Raw genomic sequence first — 19,613 nt, forward strand, 5'->3', positions numbered from 1 at the left:
TCTTTTGGAACGTGTTTGGGGCTGCTTATCCACCATCCAGACTATCCTGCATTGACACCTCTCATCAATTTTTCTCTTCCATCCACGCCCAGGGAGGTTAGCTACAGTGCCATGGGTTGCAAACTTCTTGATATTGTTGTGCACTGTGGACAAAGGCAAATCTAGATCTCTGGAGATGGACTTGTAACCTTGAGAATGTTGATATTTTTTCACAATTTTGGTTCTCAAGTCCTCAGACAGTTCTCTTAGTACGGTTGAAAAAAAGACATACGTCCATCAAGTTCAACCAGGGAATTGAAGGGTAGGGGTGTGGCGCGATATAGGTGAAGGGATGGGATTTTATATTTCTTCATAAGCGTTAATGTTATTTTGTTCCAGGAATGTATCTAACCCTGTTTTAAAGCTATTAATTGTTCCTGCTGTGACCAGTTCCTGAGGTAGACTGTTCCATAAATTCACAGTTTGAACAGCATATTTCAGGTGAGGCCGTACCAATGCTTTATAAAGGGGGAGTATTATGTCCCTGTCCCTCTAGTCCATGCCTCTTTTTATACATGACAATATCCTGCCGGCCTTGTAAGCAGCAGCCTGACATTGCATGCTATTCTGTAGTCTGTGATCTACAAGTACACCTAGATCCTTCTCTACCAGTGACTCTGCCAGTTTTATCCCCCCTAAGACATACGATGCATGCAGGTTATTAGTACCCAGATGCATAACTTTACATTTATCCACATTGAACCTCATTTGCCAAGTGGATGCCCAGACACTTAGTCTATCCAAGTCATCTTGTAACTTATACACATCCTCTATAGACTGTACTGTGCTACAAAGCTTAATGTCATCTACAAAGATAGAAACAGAGCTGTTAATGCCATCCTCTATATCATTGATAAATAAATTAAACAACAGCGGGCCCAGTACTGAACCTTGGGTTACACCACTAATAACCGGGGACCAATCAGAGTACGAATCATTGACCACCACTCTCTGGGTACGATCCATGAGCCAGTGTTCAATCCAGTTACAACAAAAGCGGGCCCAGTACTGAACCTTGGGTTACATCACTAATAACCGGGGACCAATCAGAGTACAAATCATTGACCACCACTCTCTGGGTACGATCCATGAGCCAGTGTTCAATCCAGTTACAAACGAAAGTTTCCAAACCCAAAGACCTTAACTTACCTGTCAGACGTCTATGAGGGACAGTATCAAACGCTTTAGCAAAATCCAGAAACACTATATCCACATCCATTCCTCTGTCAAGGCTTCCTCTTTCTGTTGTCCATGCTTAGTGTGGCACACACAGACACACAATGCAAAGACTAAGTGAACTTCTCTCCTTTTTATCTGCTTTCAGGTGTGATTTTTATATTGCCCACACCTGTTACTTGGGTGAGTTTAAAGGAGCATCACATGCTTGAAACAATCTTATTTTTCCACTATTTTGAAAGGGTGGCAATCATTTTGTCCAGCCCATTTTTGGAGTTTGGTGTGACATTATGTCAAATTTGCTTTTTTTCCTCCCTTTTTTGGTTTAGTTCCAATACACACAAAGGGAATAAACATGTGTATAGCAAAACATGTGGTACTGCAATCCTTTTCTGTGAGAAATACTTAATTTTCTTGAAAAATTTCAGGGGTGCCTTCATTTACGACCATGACTGTGTAGATAGATAGATAGATATGTTTTAATGGGGAGGGGGGTGTACTGAATTTTTATTATGCAGGGGGGAGGGGATTTTTTAAATATTTTTTTTTTAACTTTTTGTTGTACACCTTCTAAGTCACCCCAATAAGCAATCTTTCGTTTGCCTATTCAATTCAATCCCATTGCAGTACATCTATTAATTTTTCTGTACACATGCTGTACAAGCAGAGCTGTTACTGTACGCACAGAGGCCTTAAGTTGCTATGACATCGCTTTACCATAATCTTGTGGCATACTCCTCCTGCATCAAGAGATTAAATGGGTACTGTCATTAGGACATGTCAAAGGTTTTGATCGTTAAGGGTCTTAGTGCTGAGACCTTCACCAGGAAAAGTGCGCTGCATAGCTGTTCAATCCCCTGCTAGTAGCAATCTAAGTCTCGCTGCTCCATTATTAGTTTATGGGGCAGCGAGACACAAATTGCTAGGAGCCGAGGAGTAAATGATCAAAACTTTTGGCTTGTCCCTGTGACATATCAAACGTTTTTGTAAGTGACATGTACACTTTAAATTAAGGTAGCAGTTAAAAGTAAACTCTCCATAGCTTGAGCAAAGGGCTCGGAATGCAAGAGAAAGCATAGATGTGAAGAAGCACATGTGTGAGGATCAAAGTGTTATTGTCATTAGGTTACTATTATTGATTTAGATACATAGTAAAATAACAACGTACCGTATTTATCGGGGTATACCACGCACCGGCCTATAACACGCACCCTCATTTTACCAAGGATATTTGGGTAAGAAAAGTTTTTTACCCAAATATCCATGGTAAAATGAGGGTGCGTGTGTGCGCGTGTATACCCCGATATACCCCCAGGAAAGGCAGGGGGAGAGAGGCCGTCGCTGACCGCTTCTCTCCCCCTGCCTTTCCTGGGGTCTAGAGCCCTGCTGCCGGCCCTTCTCTCCCCCTGGCTAACGGCGCTGCTGCCCGTTCTGTCCCCCTGACTATCGGTGCCGGCGCCCCATTGCCGGCGCCGATAGCCAGGGGGAGAGAAGCGGCACCGACAGCCAGGGGGAGAGAAGGGGCAGCAGCACCCATTGCCGGCGCCGCTGCCCCGTTGCCTCCCCCCATCCCCGGTGGCATAATTACCTGTTGCCGGGGTCGGGTCCACGCTGCTGCAGGCCTCCGGCGTGCGTCCCCTGCGTCGTTGCTATGCACGGCGCGGCGCACTGACGTCATGCGCCGTGCAGCGCATAGCAACGACGCAGGGGACGCAATGGGGCGCCGGCACCGATAGTCAGGGGGACAGAACGGGCAGCGGCGCCGATAGCCAGGGGGAGAGAAGGGCCGGCAGCAGGGCTCTAGACCCCAGGAAAGGCAGGGGGAGAGAAGCGGGCAGCGACGGCCTCTCTCCCCCTGCCTTTCCTGGGGGTGTATCGGCGTATAACACGCACATAGACTTTAGGCTAAAAATTTTAGCCTAAAAAGTGCGTGTTATACGCCGATAAATACGGTATATTGCTGTTCTCATTAGTATATTAGGAAATTGCTCTGATTTAGAATTAGAGGGTTTATTGCTAACAACTTATTTTATTATTTCTTGTAGGCTTGTGAAACCCCAATGCATCAGCTAGGACGGCTTTTGGAAACTTTGGTGGCAGTGTACAGAATGACTTATGTAGGAGTAGGTGCCAACCGAAGACTTTTAAAAGAAGCAGTAAGAGAGATTAAGTCTTACCTCAAGCGGATCTTCCAGCTGGTAAGGTAAGGCATCAGTTTAATTCATCATTTGTTTCTTTTGTAAACATACTGCTACCCATCAGCAATATTCCTGTTGTTTATTCTCTTTTATCCCAGTTCAGTTTCGTGCATACATTTAGTACCCTTTCTGGTAGCTGCGTTAAATAATTTTAAACTGATTACCAATCCGTCACATGCTGATTAGTGTAGACAAGATGTCAGTCTCTCCTTGTGTTGGTTACTTCCTGTGAATTACAGTATTTTATAATCATCTATGAAATCCCTACTGGCAGCTATCAGACCCCTCCTCAGCAAGGCCTGCCCTCATTGTTTGTATGTTCCTTCATGCATAGAATGCTGCAAAATATATAATTTGTTCCCTATGCAAAGGATTAGAAATCCAGTAATAAAGTATATGAGCCATACTGCCACTTTTCTTTTCTTTGCCTGTTATGAGAATCCAGTGCATCAGCACACAGCTTTGCCTTGCCTCCTGCTTGTAAGGGCTTAAAGGGTGAAATCCATCACAACATGGATTCTGTGACCCAGTGACTGACTGAGGGGGCATTTTCAGCCATTTCTTTTATTAAATTAATTTAACCCCTTAAGGACTGAGCCCTTTTTTGCAATTCTGACCACTGTCACTTGATGCATTAATAACTCTTGGATGCTTTTACCGATTATTCTGATTCCAAGATTGTGTTTTTTCGTGACATATTCTACTTTAACATAGTGGTAAATTTTCGTCATTACTTGCATCCTTTCTTGGTGAAAAATCCCAAAATTTCAAGAAAATTTTGCATTTTTCTATCTTTGAAACTCTCTGCTTGAAAGGAAAATGGATATTCCAAATAAATTATATATTGATTCACGTATACAATATGTCTACTTTATGTTGGCATCATAAAGTTGACATATTTTTACTTTCGGAAGACATAAGAGGGCTTCAAAATTAAGCAACAATTTTCCAATTTTTCACGAAAATTTTAAAATCTGAATTTTTCAGGGACCAGTTCAGTTTTTCAGTGGATTTGAGGGGCTTCATGTTAGAAATACCCCATAAATTACCCCATTATAAAAACTGCACCCCTCAAAGTATTCAAAATGACATTCAGAAAGTTTGTTAAACCTTTACGTGTTTCACAGGAATAGCAGCAAAGTGAAGCAGAAAATTCTAAATCTTAATTTTTTACACTTGCATGTTCTTGCAGAACCATTTTTTGAAATTTTACAAGGGGTAAAAGGAGAGAAATTCCCCCAAAATTTGTAACCCCCAGTTCTCTAGAATAAGAAAATACCTCATACGTGGATGTAAAGTGCTCCGTGGGTGCACTAGAGGGCTCAGAAGGGAAGGAGCGACAATGGGATTTTGGAGAATGAATTTTGCTGAAATGTTTTTTGGGGGGCATGTTACATTTAGGAAGCCCCTATGGTGCCAGAACAGAAAAAAAAAGTAAAATGTGTAAATGAGAAAAAACATTTTTTTGCTATTTTGCCCCCCAAAATTTTACATTTTTACAAGGGGTAATAGGAGAAAATGCCACTCAAAATTTGTAACCGCATTTCTTCTGAGTATGGAAATACCTCATGTGTGGACGTCAAGTGCTCTGCTGGCGCACTACAATGCTCAGAAGAGAAGGAGCGCCATTGGGCTTTTGGAGCGAGAATTAGCTTGGAATGGAAGTCGGGGGCCATGAGCACTTACAAAGCCCCCAGTGGTGCCAGAACAGTGGACACCCCCCGCCCACATGTGACCCCATTTTGGAAACTACACCCCTCACAGAATTTCATAAGGGGTGCAGTGAGCATTTACACCCCACTGGCGTTTGACAGATCTTTGGAAAAGTGGGCTGTGCAAATTAAAAATTAAATTTTTCATTTTCACGGACCACTGTTCCAAAAATCTGTCAGACACCTGTGGGGCGTAAATGCTCACTGCACCCCATATTACATTCCGTGAGGGGTGTAGTTTCCAAAATGGGATCACATGTGGGGGGGATCCATTGTTCTGACACCATGGGGGCTTTGTAAACAATTTGCCGCAACTCAAACTTGAAGCAGGAAACTCACTGTAAACCCACCCGTGTGAATGTACCCTGTACATTCACATGGGGGGCAAACCTCCAGCTGTTGCAAAACTACAACTCCCAGCACGCACTGAGAGACCGTGCATGATAGGAGTTGTACTTTTGCAACAGCTGGAGGCATACTGGTTGGAAAACCTTCAGTTAGGTTCTGTTACCTAACTCAGTATTTTCCAACCAGTGTGCCTCCAGCTGTTTCAAATCGCCAAAGGGCATGCTGGGAGATGTAGTTATACAACAGTTGGAGGTACGCAACTACAACTCCCAGCATGACGAGACAGCAGTTTGCACAGTGATCTCCAAACTGTAGCACTCCAGCTGTTGCAAAACTACAAATCCCAGCATGCCCAAACAGCTGTCTGGGCATGCCGGGAGTTGTAGTTTTGCAACATCTGGAGGGCTACAGTTTAGAGACCACTGTATAGTGGTCTCCAAACTGTAGCCCTCCAGATGTTGCTAGTCAAATCACCGGCTTCCGTAGTCTGCAGCACACCGCAGCAGAGAGCCAGCCACACGTCACTGCCGCCCGCCAATCACCGCCGCCGATTGTCGCCGATGGTAAGTGGACCTCCGACGCCGGTCACCATCGGTTCCCCCGTTCTGCCCGGACTACTGTGGGTGGGCAGAACGGGGGAACCGAACTTTAATCCCCCCCCCGCCCCCGATCTGCTATTGGTCTATCACTTCTGAATGACCAATAGCAGGGACAGGAGGGGTGGCACCCCTTCCACCTAACTCCTAGCCCTTCAGGGGGACCAGGGGTGTCTTGGACATCCCCCGATCCCCCTAATTTTCGTACCCATACGCCCTGAGTCCTTAAAGGTGTTTTCCACCATAAGGTGATTTTAGTACGTACCTGGCAGACAGTAATGGACATGCTTAGGAAGGATCTGCACTTGTCTTGGGGCTAAATGGCTATGTTGTGTGATTACCATAACACTTTGGATAGCTTTTTGTGAACTGGTATTTCCTGTTTGACTTTTAGTTTTTTACTACAAATCCCACAATTCGATTTTCCTCCCGCACACACTTCAGCCACCCCACCCAATGAAACATAAATGAGCTGCATCCATTCAAAAAGACCTGCTCTACTTTGAAGCCCTCTAATTTTTTCAAAAAGTAAAAATATGTCCATTTTATGATGCCAACATAAAGTGAACATATTGTATTTGTGAATAAAAAAATAATAATTTTGGAACGTCCATTTTCCTTACAAGCAGAGAGCTTCAACGTTAGAAAAATGCTAAATTTTCTAAATTTTCATGAAATTTTGGGATTTTTTGCCAAAAAAGGATGTAAGTAACGATGAAAATTTACCACCAAAATAAAGTAGAATATGTCACGAAAAAACAATCTCAGAATCAGAATATTCAGTAAAAGCATTTTAGAGTTATTAATGCGTTAAGCGACGGTGGTCAGAATTGCGAAAAAGGGCTCAGTCCTTAAGGTGAAAAAGGGCTGCGTCCTTAAGGGGTTAATCAAATAAGAAACCTGTGTATTTTACCGAGTGCAGGCATATTTCTTCTGGTTAAAAGAAAGATGGCTGCCCAGGGTCCATGGGAATGCCTGTAGTCATAACCGGTTAGCAGAGAAGAGTGGGCTATGGAACATACTCTTCCCCTGACTCTTCATTGCTCTGCCCCTTCCGATAGCCTCTAGGAACTTCAGTAATTGGGATCTGTGTTGCTTCCTCTTGCTATCTTTTTGAAGTGCTCTTAGCTTGTTTTCTGTCTTAAAGATCCACCCAAACAAATATGTGTGTATGGAGATCCGGGCTAGTCACATGTCTAGTCACATGACATCACAGCTAATCATTAATTATAACTGTATATTCTATGTGTGATTACATTCACCATAAGTGACAGATATATCTATTTCATGTATCATGGCTACTATATTTATCATTTTATGATATATTATTCCTGAATTAACTTATCAGGCAACTCAAATTACATGAATGGACATCCCACACATTATTTAGACAATTGAACACAGCATTTAGCTACATAGCTATATACATAATAATAATAATCATTATAATGCCACTATCTATATATATATATATATATATATATATATATATATATAATATATATATATATCAATACTGTATACATATTAATGCTACAGAGATCATATTATAAGATCATATATAGGAATGTTTTATAAAAAGACATTTACCTGTATTTCACCGTTTGCTGGCTGAATCTGCACCTTGTTGACTGACTCTTAGGGACAGGTCTTTTGTTTACAGTCCCCGGTATCATTAGGTTAGTACATATGAAACCTATTGTGTTTACATCTCAACTAACACAGTTAAGATTTTAAGATCTCAAGTATTTGCTTCTCTCAAGACTTTTGTCATTGTTTTTGTAAAATTGTCAACAGACCATTGTCTGACTTGTTTGCCAGACCCCTTGGTTTCTGTATACATGTCTCTTAGGCTGGGTCCACACTACGTTTTGTCCCATACGGGAGCGCATACGGCAGGAGGGAGCTAAAAGCTCGCGCTCCCGTATGTCACCGTATGCGCTCCCGTATGCCATTCACTTCAATGAGCCGACCGGAGTGAAACGTTCGGTCCGGTCGGCTCATTTTTGCGCCGTATGCGCTTTTACAACCGGACCTAAAACTGTGGTCAACCACGGTTTTAGGTCCGGTTGTAAAAGCGCATACGGCGCAAAAATGAGCCGACCGGACCGAACGTTTCACTCCGGTCGGCTCATTGAAGTGAATGGCATACGGGAGCGCATACGGTCACATACGGGAGCGCAAGGTTTTAGCTCCCCCCTGCCGTATGCGCTCCCGTATGGGAGAAAACGTAGTGTGGACCCAGCCTTAGAGAGAGAATACCTTTGCAAACTTTCAGAGGAATACACATTTTTAGATATACTGTGATCTTTCAATGAACTCCACTTAGGCCTACTTACTTGGGGGCTTCTGAGAATTCATACAACATGGCGGACACTTTGCCATGTTTTATCTTTTTCATATTATAACATCTGGTTATATCGGTACCAAATAGCCTGACAAAAAGAATGAAAAGATTGGAGCACTCGCCATAAAACTCTTGACGGTGATCCTTATACCAGATGGATAAACATACGTTCAACACCTTCGTACAGAGTGCAGAGCACATACAGCAGGAACGTGCACCTCAGCAACAGCCGCTGTTTTTCGCCAGTGGCAGTTTGCCGTTGATCAGGGGCCTGACGAAACACCAACTGGCGTGAAACAGTGGCTGTCGCTCAGGTGCATGCTCCTGCTGTATCTACTCTGCACAAATATGTTGAACATATGTTTATCCATCTGGAATAAAGATTACAGTTAAGAGTTCTATGGTGAGTGCTCCAATCTTTTCATTTTTTTTTTTTTTTTGTGGCATAAGACTGTATTCAGCTGAAGCATCTGTTGTGCAGCACCACCATAAAACTCATTATTCTTCACTTTCACCTAGCTGATTTAATATCAGTATAGCCCATTGTGTATGTGGGCAGTGCATAGTACTCTCTATTTAGCTGTACAGCAAAACAGTGCTGTCTGCAGATGGGTATTCTTTCCTTCTGGGGAGATCTCTGACTTGGCATCTAGTCTCAATCAGTTTCTAAAACTGTTTAATTGAAGTGAAAAACTGATGTTTAAGGAATGCTATCTATTTTTAAAGGATATTGTGCAATGTTTTTCTAATTGTTTATGATCTGCATTATAAATGAATCTAGAAGGCTTGCAATTTTCATTCTGACCACAAAGCAAACTGATTCTTCCTGTTCTAAACAGATCACTTTTTAATATCCTCCATATCATCAGTGAAAAGTGTATAGCACAGTATATAAATAATCCTGGATCAGACCATTCACAATAGGTGATGGTCACAGCTCCCCGCCTCCACAATAACATATGCACAGACCATGTTTAAAAAAAAAAAACTCTCCCATTGAAGTCAGTAGGGTGAACCCCTGGACTGTTGTGCAAAATGCTCAGGGAATATGGCTGCATGCTGAATAATATGAAATGATAAATAAATAAAATTACAAATTATAAGAAAACATGTTACAGTATGTAGTTCCGATCAACATTACCTTTACAGACATCTGTCACTGTCTATGACTTAAATGAAGTAATAATAAGCTGAGCAATAATTTTGGCTCTGTATTATTGGAAACTGAAAGCAGCTTTGGAGCTCTGTAATAGAGAAGCTTTATCACACAGAGTACACTGTTAACGGGTCCTATGAGAAGTTGTATAGTGAGGTTGATGAAATGCTAATAATATGTACCTTTTGTTTACCGTAAATATCCACTCTTAAAAACCACTGTTGTTGACTTCAATAAATACCAGTATGCAGTTAGTTCATAACAGCTCTCCAGGGATGGCTGCAGATAGATATAATAATAATAATAATAATTATTATATTTTTTATTATTATAATTTATATTGTCCATGCAGGGGATTTGGGGCTCTGTATCAGAAAAGCAAGGTTTAGACCATTATGTGGATATATTAAGAAATTATTCAACACATGAAATATGCATCCAAAACCATTTGATTCATGCTTGCGAGGTTAACTGAGAATTCTCTCACCCAAGAGAACAAAATGGAGTAAAATAAAAAAAGAGAGTACTCAGTCCTCAGCAAACTAACCCAAAAATTAGGTAATATGATGGATGCATGGTTAAAAAATTGGAAAAAAGCTATTTCCAAATCTATATGGAATTTATTAAAATCAATACAACAAATATATGAATAATATATATAAATCAGCCGCAGGGCCCTACTGCTGTAAGTATTATAAAAAATATATATAAACCTGGAGAGAAATAAATAATAATACAATTTGTAATAATGACTTGGATGTATGGAATTGATTAGGACCGATCCTGTGAAGACAACAGGGCGTGTACACATTTTCAATCCAAAGACACTCTTCAGACCCTGTGCAAGTAAAACTAAAAGAAATCCATCTGATCAGCCGACTGAAATTTGTGTCACGTGACCACCCACGTCACACGTCAGGAGCTCGCAGTAGCGAGCGATCGCACTTGCCGGTGCATTCGCTGCTCCCAGCTGGAGCAAGAAGCTAACATCCCCCGGGACCCTCAGGACTTACGTGGAGTGGGTGAGTGGCACTTGGTGCCTGTGACTTTCATTTTCAGGAAAAGTTCACCGGCAGATGCCAACAGCCAGACTGCCAGACTCCTAAAGTGTTAATTCTATCTCTGGTGTTGTTTATATGGAATGAGGCTTGCTGCCATTTATTTCACTTATACAGTGACCCCCCCCGATCTACGATGGCCCCGACATACGATAATTTCAACATGCGAGGGCCATCGCATGTTGAAGGCAGCATCAACATACGATGCTTTTGTATGTCGGGGCCATCCCATAAACTGCTATCCGGCAGCGCAGACTGCTTCAGCTGCCACCGGATAGCCGTTTACATTGCCCCGTGTGGTCCGCTGACGATCACTTACCTGTCCTCGGGGCTCCGGCGCGTCCTCTTCGGGATCCCCTGCATCGTCGGCGCTCTCCATCGTCATCATCACGTCGCTGCGCACGCCGTCCGGTCATCCAATAGGAGCGGCGTGCGTAACAACGTGATGGCGGCGACGGAGAGCGAGGATGCCGGGGAAGCAGCGACAGCGATGGAAGGCAACATCCAGGGCAGCGGTGACGGTCCGGAGCGGCGGAGACAGGGGAGTACAACTTCCTATGCTCTTCAACCTGCGGATCTCCAGATGTTGCAAAACTACAACTCCCAGCATGCCCGGAGAGCCAACGGCTGTCCGGGCATGCTGGGTGTTGTAGTTTTGCAACATCTGGAGGTCCGCAGGTTGTAGAGCACTGTCCTATACTTTACATTGCATGGATCTCTCAACATACGATGGTTTCAACAAACGATGGTCCGTTTGGAACCGATTACCATAGTATGTTGAGGGACCACTGTACAAGATATATTCCCATTATTTCTTTTAGGACTTTTGTTACAGATTATCAGGATTTTTGTTAGACTAGCCATTTTACTGGCTTGGCAACAACTTCATGAAACAACGGCGAACTGTTACTTTGTGTTTTTAGGACTTGTTCTACAATTTTTTAAATTTTTTATTCATTTTTTTTTTATTTCTCCTTTTTTTTCTTTATTTATTCATTTTTTTCCCTTCTACAGGACCGGTCCTAATCAATTCCATGCCTCCAAGTCATTATTACAAATTGTCTGTATTATTATTATTATTTATTTATCTCCAGGTTTATATATATTTTTTATAATACTTACAGCCATAGGGCCCTGCAGCTGATTTATATATATTATTCATATATTTGTTGTATTGATTTTAATAAATTCCATATAGATTTGGAAACAGCTTTTTTCCAATTTTTGACAACCATCATATTACCTAATTTTTGGGTTAGTTTGCTGAGGACTGAGTACCCTCTTTTTTATTTTTTTATTTTATCCCATATATGTTGTAATACCAGATTCACAAATGCCCAAAGGGCACACAAAATTCTCCTTATAGCCCCCAGTTCAAAGATAGCTTTAATTAGTGTATACAGATTAAAATAGAAGGAAAATATATAACGTGCAATATTAAAAATACCTGCTGGAAGTTGTAGTTTTGCAACAGTTGGGGGCATCCTGGCTGGGAAACAATGCCTTAAATGGACATGTAGGTGGAAAATTGAAAGGCTTTTGGATGTTAAAATGTGATGAGGAAACAAACAAAATGCAAAAATGAAAGTTGGCCATGTCATTAAAGCCAAAATGGGCTGTGTCACTAAAGGGTTAAGGAATGGCTGCATTTTAGTACCTGTATAAAACAGGTGTTTTTCTGTTTTTCAGATTTTTGTTTCCTGACCTCCCTGAAGAAGGTGGCACAATTCAGCCATCAACCACCCTCAAAGAATCCCCAGACAAGCCACATATCTGCAATGGGCGAACAAGCTCAGAGGCTGAATCTCCTGAACCTGGGTAAACATATCTGAAACTAACAATTTTTACTTTAGATAATACTTATGTTATCAATGGTAATTTTGTTTTCTAGTTAACTCTTAGTGAATCTGACATCTGTATTTGCTGCTAAGAGCTGCAGACACTGTTGGATAGCTGTGGGAAACTGCACCTTTCCTGAAGCTGATGGTGGTTGCCAAACTTCTAAAATCGCCTTTTTATTTTTCAGCCAAGGATGCGGAATCGAGCTGCTCAAGTGCCAGAGCCTGGAACACCTCCTCATTCACTTTCACCTCCCAGCATCTCCAGCTCTCATGTACTAAGCCCTGTATGTCTATTATATTGGAACTGGGAAGTAAGAGCAAGCAAGGTGGTGTGCCAGGCGGTGGCACTTGAGCAGCTTGGCCCCGCTTCCTTGACACTTGGCTGAGAAATAAAAAGGCAATTTTATACATTTGACAACCACTATCAGCTCCAGATACAGTAAGCTTTTATAGCTAACAGCTATCCAGTGGTGTCTACAGCTTTTGGTGGAAAATATAGCTGACAGATCCCCTTTTAAGTGTCACTGTTATTTAAAAAAATTATAATAATTCACTTGTCATAAAGACATACCTGAACTGGTCGAGATCTGGGTACTGAGATGCCCCACATCAATATGCTAGAACTAATGGGGAGAAGCACTCGGTTAAGCACTTTTCCTTCTGTCTCTCTCCTCACTATAGGAAAATATTCTATAGAAAGTCCATGAAGCCCGTATCCTGCAGTAAGCAGAGAGACTGGGAGAAAAGCACACTAAAAAATGTTTAAAATTTCACCTCCTTTTTGATGTATGCTTTGAGCATCTTTTTATATTTTTTTTGTAAATATATATTATATATAGAATATTCTACTATTTATCAAAGGTTTTTTGATGTTTCCCACTCATGGTTTTAGGTTTAAAACATTTTTGAAAAAAATGATCAATTGAATTAATGTGATCCTGGATCTGCTCAGAACTAAAATAACTATGCTGGACTATTTGGTTCTGGCCTCAGATGAGGTTTTGATCTGAAGAAGAAGTACTGTTCATTATTTCAGTGAAGTGCAGACTCTTTTTACTCCAGCACTACTGCATGTATATTTTATTAAGTGGTCAGTGAGGTATTGGAAATGGTAATTGATTTTTCATGTTTTATTAAAACAACTTTCTTTTTTAGGTATGTGGTGACTAGTTCAGGACTACTTCTACCTGTGCTATTGCCCAGACTGTACCCTCCCTTGTTTATGCTGTATGCCTTGGAACATGAGAAGGAAGATGATGCCTATTGGGAATGTGTTTTAAGACTGAACAAACAACCAGATACAGCACTGCTTGCCTTTTTGGGAGTACAAGAGTAAGTAGCATTAGAGCCTGCAAAAAAAACGTAAAGTCAGCCACTACCGTAGTTCAATAAGCCAGAAATCAAGCAAGACACCTGGCACTGCCTTGGGATTAGGAGCACAATGTTATACTGCTGTCAGAGGGCTGAGCGCTTGTAAGAAACAGCTGTTAGTCGGCGGTGCTCACGCTAATGTAGATAATGTAGAAACCAAAGTCCAAGAAAGATACAAGAAGAGTCGGATCACTCACTGGTCTGATGCTGTGAACTTTATTGAAGACTTAATACAGCGGCTATATACAGGTCGATGTCAATGGCAGGGCAGGAGGTGTTACAGAGCCCCGTCCGAAGTGACGGCACCGTTTCACGCCCACAGGGCGTTTCTTCAGGCCCAGAATTGACCTGGTCAATTCCGGGCCTGAAGAAACGCCCTGTGGGCGTGAAACGGCGCCGTCACTCCGGACAGGGCTCTTTAACACCTCCTGCCCTGCCATTAAAATCGTCCCGTATGTAGCCGCTGTATTAAGTCTTCAATAAAGTTCACAGCATCAGACCGGTTAGTGACCCGACTCTTCTTTTATCTTTCTTGGACTACAGTTCAATAAGCCCTTCAGGGCTCTAGAATACATGTCTTTTATGATTTGTTTAAAGGGGTACTCCACTGGAAAACATTTTTTTAATCAACTGGTGGCAGAAAGTTAAACAGGTTTGTAAATTACTTCTACTAAAAAAATCTTAATCCTTCCAGTACTTATCAGCTGCTTTTATGATCCACAGGAAGTTCTTTTCTTTTTGAATTTCTTTTCTGTCTGACCACAGTGCTCTCTGCTAACACCTCTGTCCATTTTAGGAACTGTCCAGGGTAGGAGCAAATCCTCATAGAAAACCTATCCTGCTCTGGACAGTTTCTGACATGGACAGAGGTGTCAGCAGAGAGCACTGTGGTCAGACAGAAAGGAAATTCAAAAAGAAAAGAACTTCTTGTGTATCATAACAACAGCTGATAAGTGCTGGAAGGATTGAATTTTAATAGAAGTAATTTACAAAGCTGTTTAACTTTCTGGCACCAGTTGATTTTCTTTTCTGTTAATTTTTTTTTCCAGTGGAGTACCCCTTTAAGGATAGTCTTTCCTTTTTAATAAGAAAAATGTGGGTAAAATGTAACACTACAGTGATCCTCGACATTAGATTATTTCAACTTACAATGGGCTCTCAGAGCCCATCGTAAGTTGAATATAGTATTAACTTGCGATGACATGTCAGTGCCATGAACAGCTACCCAGCAGTGTTGATTGTTACAGCTGCTGCTGGTACCATCCATCATGTACAACGTCTCTCCACGCTAAACTTCAATAGAGTTATGGACTTACCATACAGTGGCCCACAACATACAGTGGCCCCCCAAAATCAATTAATATTGTATGTTGAGGGACCACTGTACAGAAGTGTTATTTCTCTATCGGCTCCATTGGGGGACACAGACCATGGGTATATGCTGCTGTCACTAGGAGGCTTGACACTATGGTAACAAGAAAAGTCTGCCCCTCCCAGCAGGGTATACCCACCCACAGGCATCTGAGCTAATCAGTTTTAGCTTAGTGTCTGTAGGAGGCAGATGCTGGTCTGGGGTTCCCCAGACCTGGTCAAACATTTTTTATTTTCAAGATTAGGGACGTTTAGATTTTTTTTCCTCCCTTTTCTTGTTTTCAGGTGGGGACTCAGGAACATATCGTTCACTGTTTCCCCATTTGCGATGAAGGGGCACAGACATCGTGGATGTACTGTCAACCCCTTCTCGCCAATGGTCAGCGCTTGGGGTTGTGCCTCACGGGTCCCCCTATCTCCCTGCTCATCTCGCTGTTACAGCCCGGCATGATGCAGGTGACTAAAGCTGACTGAAGACTTTATTAGGTAAGTTCTTCTGACTAAGGGGAGTGTTTTCCCCCCTTTTCTTTCAGGTTTTAGGGACTTTCATCCTCTGGAGACCCCCTACTTTGAGCCCACTCCTCTTCATTGTTACTAGGCAAACCCTACCAAACCCCTGGGGATGTGGGGAACGCTTTTCCTATTGTCAGTGGTGTAGGACTGTGCCCTTCCTTTTTTCCCCCTCCTCCCTCGGCGCCTGTACAGGCGCTGGCACCTCAGGAACGCAGAGCTTACTTTCATTATTCGGCAGCCGCGCGTTGCCGACAGCTCCTTTCCTGCACTTACAGGCAATCGCCGGCACTTCACTCCGGCAGCATCGCTTGTTCGATGCATCTGGAGCACAGTTCCTACTTCATCCTGTCGGCAACTGCGTGCTGCCGGCGGCACTTCTCCACGCTCCCTTCCCTCATGCGTTCGCAGACGCCATTATAACTCGGACAGTTATCATCTTTTGGCTGCGGACTCTTGCCGGGTATTAGCCCCGCCTACTTGCGGCCGGCGGGGATCGTGCCCTAGGAAGTGCGGGCGCGCGATCCAGGCGTTTTTTCTCTGCCAATTAGCGCTGTGCGCGTGCAGAGGTGTTCTCAGGGCCGATAAGAGGCACCATAGTCTAGTCCGGCCCCTCTCTTCTCATCGGTCCTGCATTCCTCCCGGAGTTCTCCTCACAGTCGCTGCCTTTTCTGGGGACACAGAAGCTGGGTGAGACTGTTTCACTTTTGCTATGTCCGAGCCCAGAACTGTCCCTCCCTCTAGACAGCTAACTGGGGCCCTGGTCACCTATTATACTTGCAAGGGCTGCAATTCTAAAATGTCTGGTTCTTCTGAACCCACTTGTTCCACCTGCACCACTGCACTCCCCGACCCTACTGGTATTTCTACTCAGGATCCCCTCCAGACCCTGTGGGCTCTGCTATCCCTCCGGATTGGGTGTCTTCCCTCTCTGTCTATTTCCGACTTGGCTCAGGTCTCCCATTCTGTGGTGACTGCCTTGGAGAGGTCTTCCTTTTGCCCACCCTCTAGAGAGTCCCGCTCTCCCTATGCTAAGCGCTCTCACAAGGGGTAGTTCCTCTGACTCCTCTCCGGAATCTGATAGCAAACATAGGTGCTCCCCTCATAGGTATCGCCCCTCGGCTCCAGCATCCCGTAAGCGCCCCTCTTCTAAGTGACGCTCCCGTGGTCGCCGCTCTGGCTCTCCAGATCCGCGCACCAGGTCAGTTTCACCCTCATCCAAGGCTGCCTCCACCCGTTCCCACTCTCCTGGAGAACTAGAAGATGAGGCTTCTGGTTCTGCCTCAGGACCGAACAGATACGGCCAGCCTGTTGGACACCTTGATCTCGGCCATAAGGGACACCTTTCAAGTTTCCCTTTACCGTTCCCGACCTGCACCCAAAGTTTTCAGCCCTCATGCAGAATTTGAAGCCTTGCTGGAGTCTGCCTGGAAGCATCCTGACAAGTGGTTTCAAGAAACTAAGAAGGTTCAAGCGCAGTTTTGCTTCGCCAAAGTCCTTATTGCTCGGTGGACCTCTCCTCCAACAGTGGACCCACCGGTCTCCCGCCTATCAAAAGCAACTACTCTGCCATTGGCAGATACAGCTTCCTTCAAAGATCCGGCGGACAAGAGGGTAGAGACTCTGGCAAAATTTGCCTTTGTAGCAGCAGGCTCTTCCATTCTTCCTTCGTTTGCTTCTGACTGGGTGTCAAAAGCCCTTTCTGTCTTGGATTCTCAACTCTGCCCGAGGATTCTTTCCTGATCCCCCGTGGAAGAATTGGCTGATTTTAGCTCTCCAAATCTCTAAGGCTGGAGACTGTGTTCTGCTTCCATGCAATCGGCCCATTGTGCGGCTTTTGCCACAGGCAACCTGGTGGCTCTTCGTTGTTCTATGTGGCTCAAGGCCTGGAACGTGGATGCCGCTTCTAAGAAATCTCTGACGGAGCTTCTTTTTACCGGTTCTCGACTGTTTGGTAAGCGCCTGCATGAGATCTCAGAGGCGACCGGTGGTGAAAGTTCCTTGTTACCTCAAAATAGGGCTCGCAGTACTACTTCCTGTCGAAAGTTGACCTCCTTTTGGTCCTTTCGGGCGTTTGGTTCCAGTAGAGCGTCCAGACAGGCGCTCTCACGTGACAAGGCGGCTCCTTCTTTCCAGACCCATCCCTCCTGGAAATCGGATAACTGTTCTGGTCATTTTGCGGCCAAAGCGGGCACCCGCAAGCCTACCTCTGCCTGAAGCTGATTTTTCTCGGGTGGGAGGTCGTCTGTTACTCTTCCGGGATGTTTAGTCTGCGCATGTGCAGGACTCCTGGGTCAGGGACATGGTATCCAACGGATACCGGATCGAGTTTGCCTCCCTTCCAAGGGATCGCTTTTTTCTTTCCCGGGCCCCCCGGTCCCCCTTTCTGGCCAAGGCCCTTTCGGGGCGCGCTCCAGTCCATTCTCATTCAGGGAGTAATTGTCCCTGTTCCTCCCAAGGAGAATTTTTGGGGTTTTTATTCCAATTTCTTCGTGGTCCCCAAGAAAGGGGGTTCCGTTCGCCCGATCCTGGATCTGAAGCGCCTCAACCAACCTCTTCTCCTCCGCCATTCCGCATGGAGTCTCTCCGTTCGGTCGTAGCGTCCATGGATCAAGGAGAGTTTCTTTCCTCGGTGGACCTCCGGGATGCCTACCTCCACATTCCAATCTTTCCAGGACATCAGCAGTATCCCTGCTTTGCAGTTCCGGAAGGCCATTTTCAGTTTGTGGCCCTTCCCCTCGGTCTGGCCACTGCTCCGAGGGTCTCCACTAAGGTCCTGGCGCCTGTTATCGCCCTCTTACGGACAAGGGGTGTCTCAGTGATTCCGTCCCTGGACGACTTCCTGATCAAGGTTCCAACCAGGACCCAGAATCTGGAAAGTCTCCGTCTCACCCTTCAGGCCTTGTCCTGATTGACCAACCAGCCGAAACTGGACAAGTCCAACATAACTCCCACCCAGTCTCTAATTTTCCTGGGACATCAGTTCGAAACGGCGTCCGCCCGGATTCGACTTCCGCCGGACAAGCGTCTGACTCTTTTGATGCTGATGCTCCAGAACTGCGTTCCAGTTTCTCTTCTGCATGGAGTTTCTGGGTGTGATGGTGGCGGCCATGGAGACCATTCCATTTGCCCAGTTTCATTGCCATCCTCTTCAACTTGCGCTTCTATCCCGGTGGGACAGATCTCCGTTGTCCCTCGATTGCAGGATCATTCTTCCCCAGAGTTCTCGCCAGTCCCTTCTATGGTGGCTTCATTCCCCCCTGCTTTTACAGGGGTGCTCCTTTCTGCCCCTCCGTTGGCAAGTTGCCACGACGAACGCCAGTCTTTTGGGTTGGGGAGGTGTTTTCAGGGACCGGACAGTCCAAGACCCTTGGTCGCCCCTAGAAGCCTTTCTCCCCATCAACAATTTAGAACTGAGGGCAATCTATCTTTGCCTGTGCCATTGGGAGATCCTTCTTCGGGACCGTCCTGTTCGTGTCCAGTAGACAACTCCACTGCTGTGGCGTATATCAATAGCCAGGGTGGCACTCACAGCTCGGCGACGATGGCCGAGGTGTCCAGGATTATTCTCTGGGCGGAACTCAGAGTGACGGCCATCTCAGCAATTCACATTCTGGGAGTGCACAACTGGGAAGCGGACTTTCTAAGCTGATCCTCAGCTGACCCTGATGAATGCTCTCTTCATCCGGAGGTGTTTGCAGAGATCTGCAACCTCTGGGGCACTCCAGACGCCTGTCACAACCAGAAGGTTCCTCACTTTGTGGCGAAATCCCGGGATCCCTTGGCTCTGGCCGTGGATGCCCTAATGATACCTTGGTCGAACTTTGCCCTACTCTATCTTTTCCCTCCTCTTCCTCTCCTTCCCAGGGTCCTGAGGAAGTTCAAGGCAA

At 44.5% G+C, this 19,613-nt stretch overlaps 1 protein-coding gene across 3 annotated transcripts in view; it reads left to right on the forward strand.

The window, feature by feature from the left end:
* ALS2 (alsin Rho guanine nucleotide exchange factor ALS2) overlaps positions 1-19,613 on the forward strand; it is a 136,332-nt gene that overhangs the window by 108,281 nt on the left and 8,438 nt on the right. For all 3 annotated transcript variants that reach the window (XM_056536993.1, XM_056536992.1, XM_056536991.1), the window contains exons 27-29: positions 3,261-3,418; positions 12,320-12,448; positions 13,627-13,803. In XM_056536993.1, the coding sequence (XP_056392968.1) occupies positions 3,261-3,418; positions 12,320-12,448; positions 13,627-13,803 (464 nt within the window). The remainder of the gene's footprint in view (positions 1-3,260; positions 3,419-12,319; positions 12,449-13,626; positions 13,804-19,613) is intronic.

This window comes from Hyla sarda, chromosome 8 (genome assembly GCF_029499605.1).
Source record: "Hyla sarda isolate aHylSar1 chromosome 8, aHylSar1.hap1, whole genome shotgun sequence".
Classification (NCBI taxonomy): domain Eukaryota; kingdom Metazoa; phylum Chordata; class Amphibia; order Anura; family Hylidae; genus Hyla; species Hyla sarda.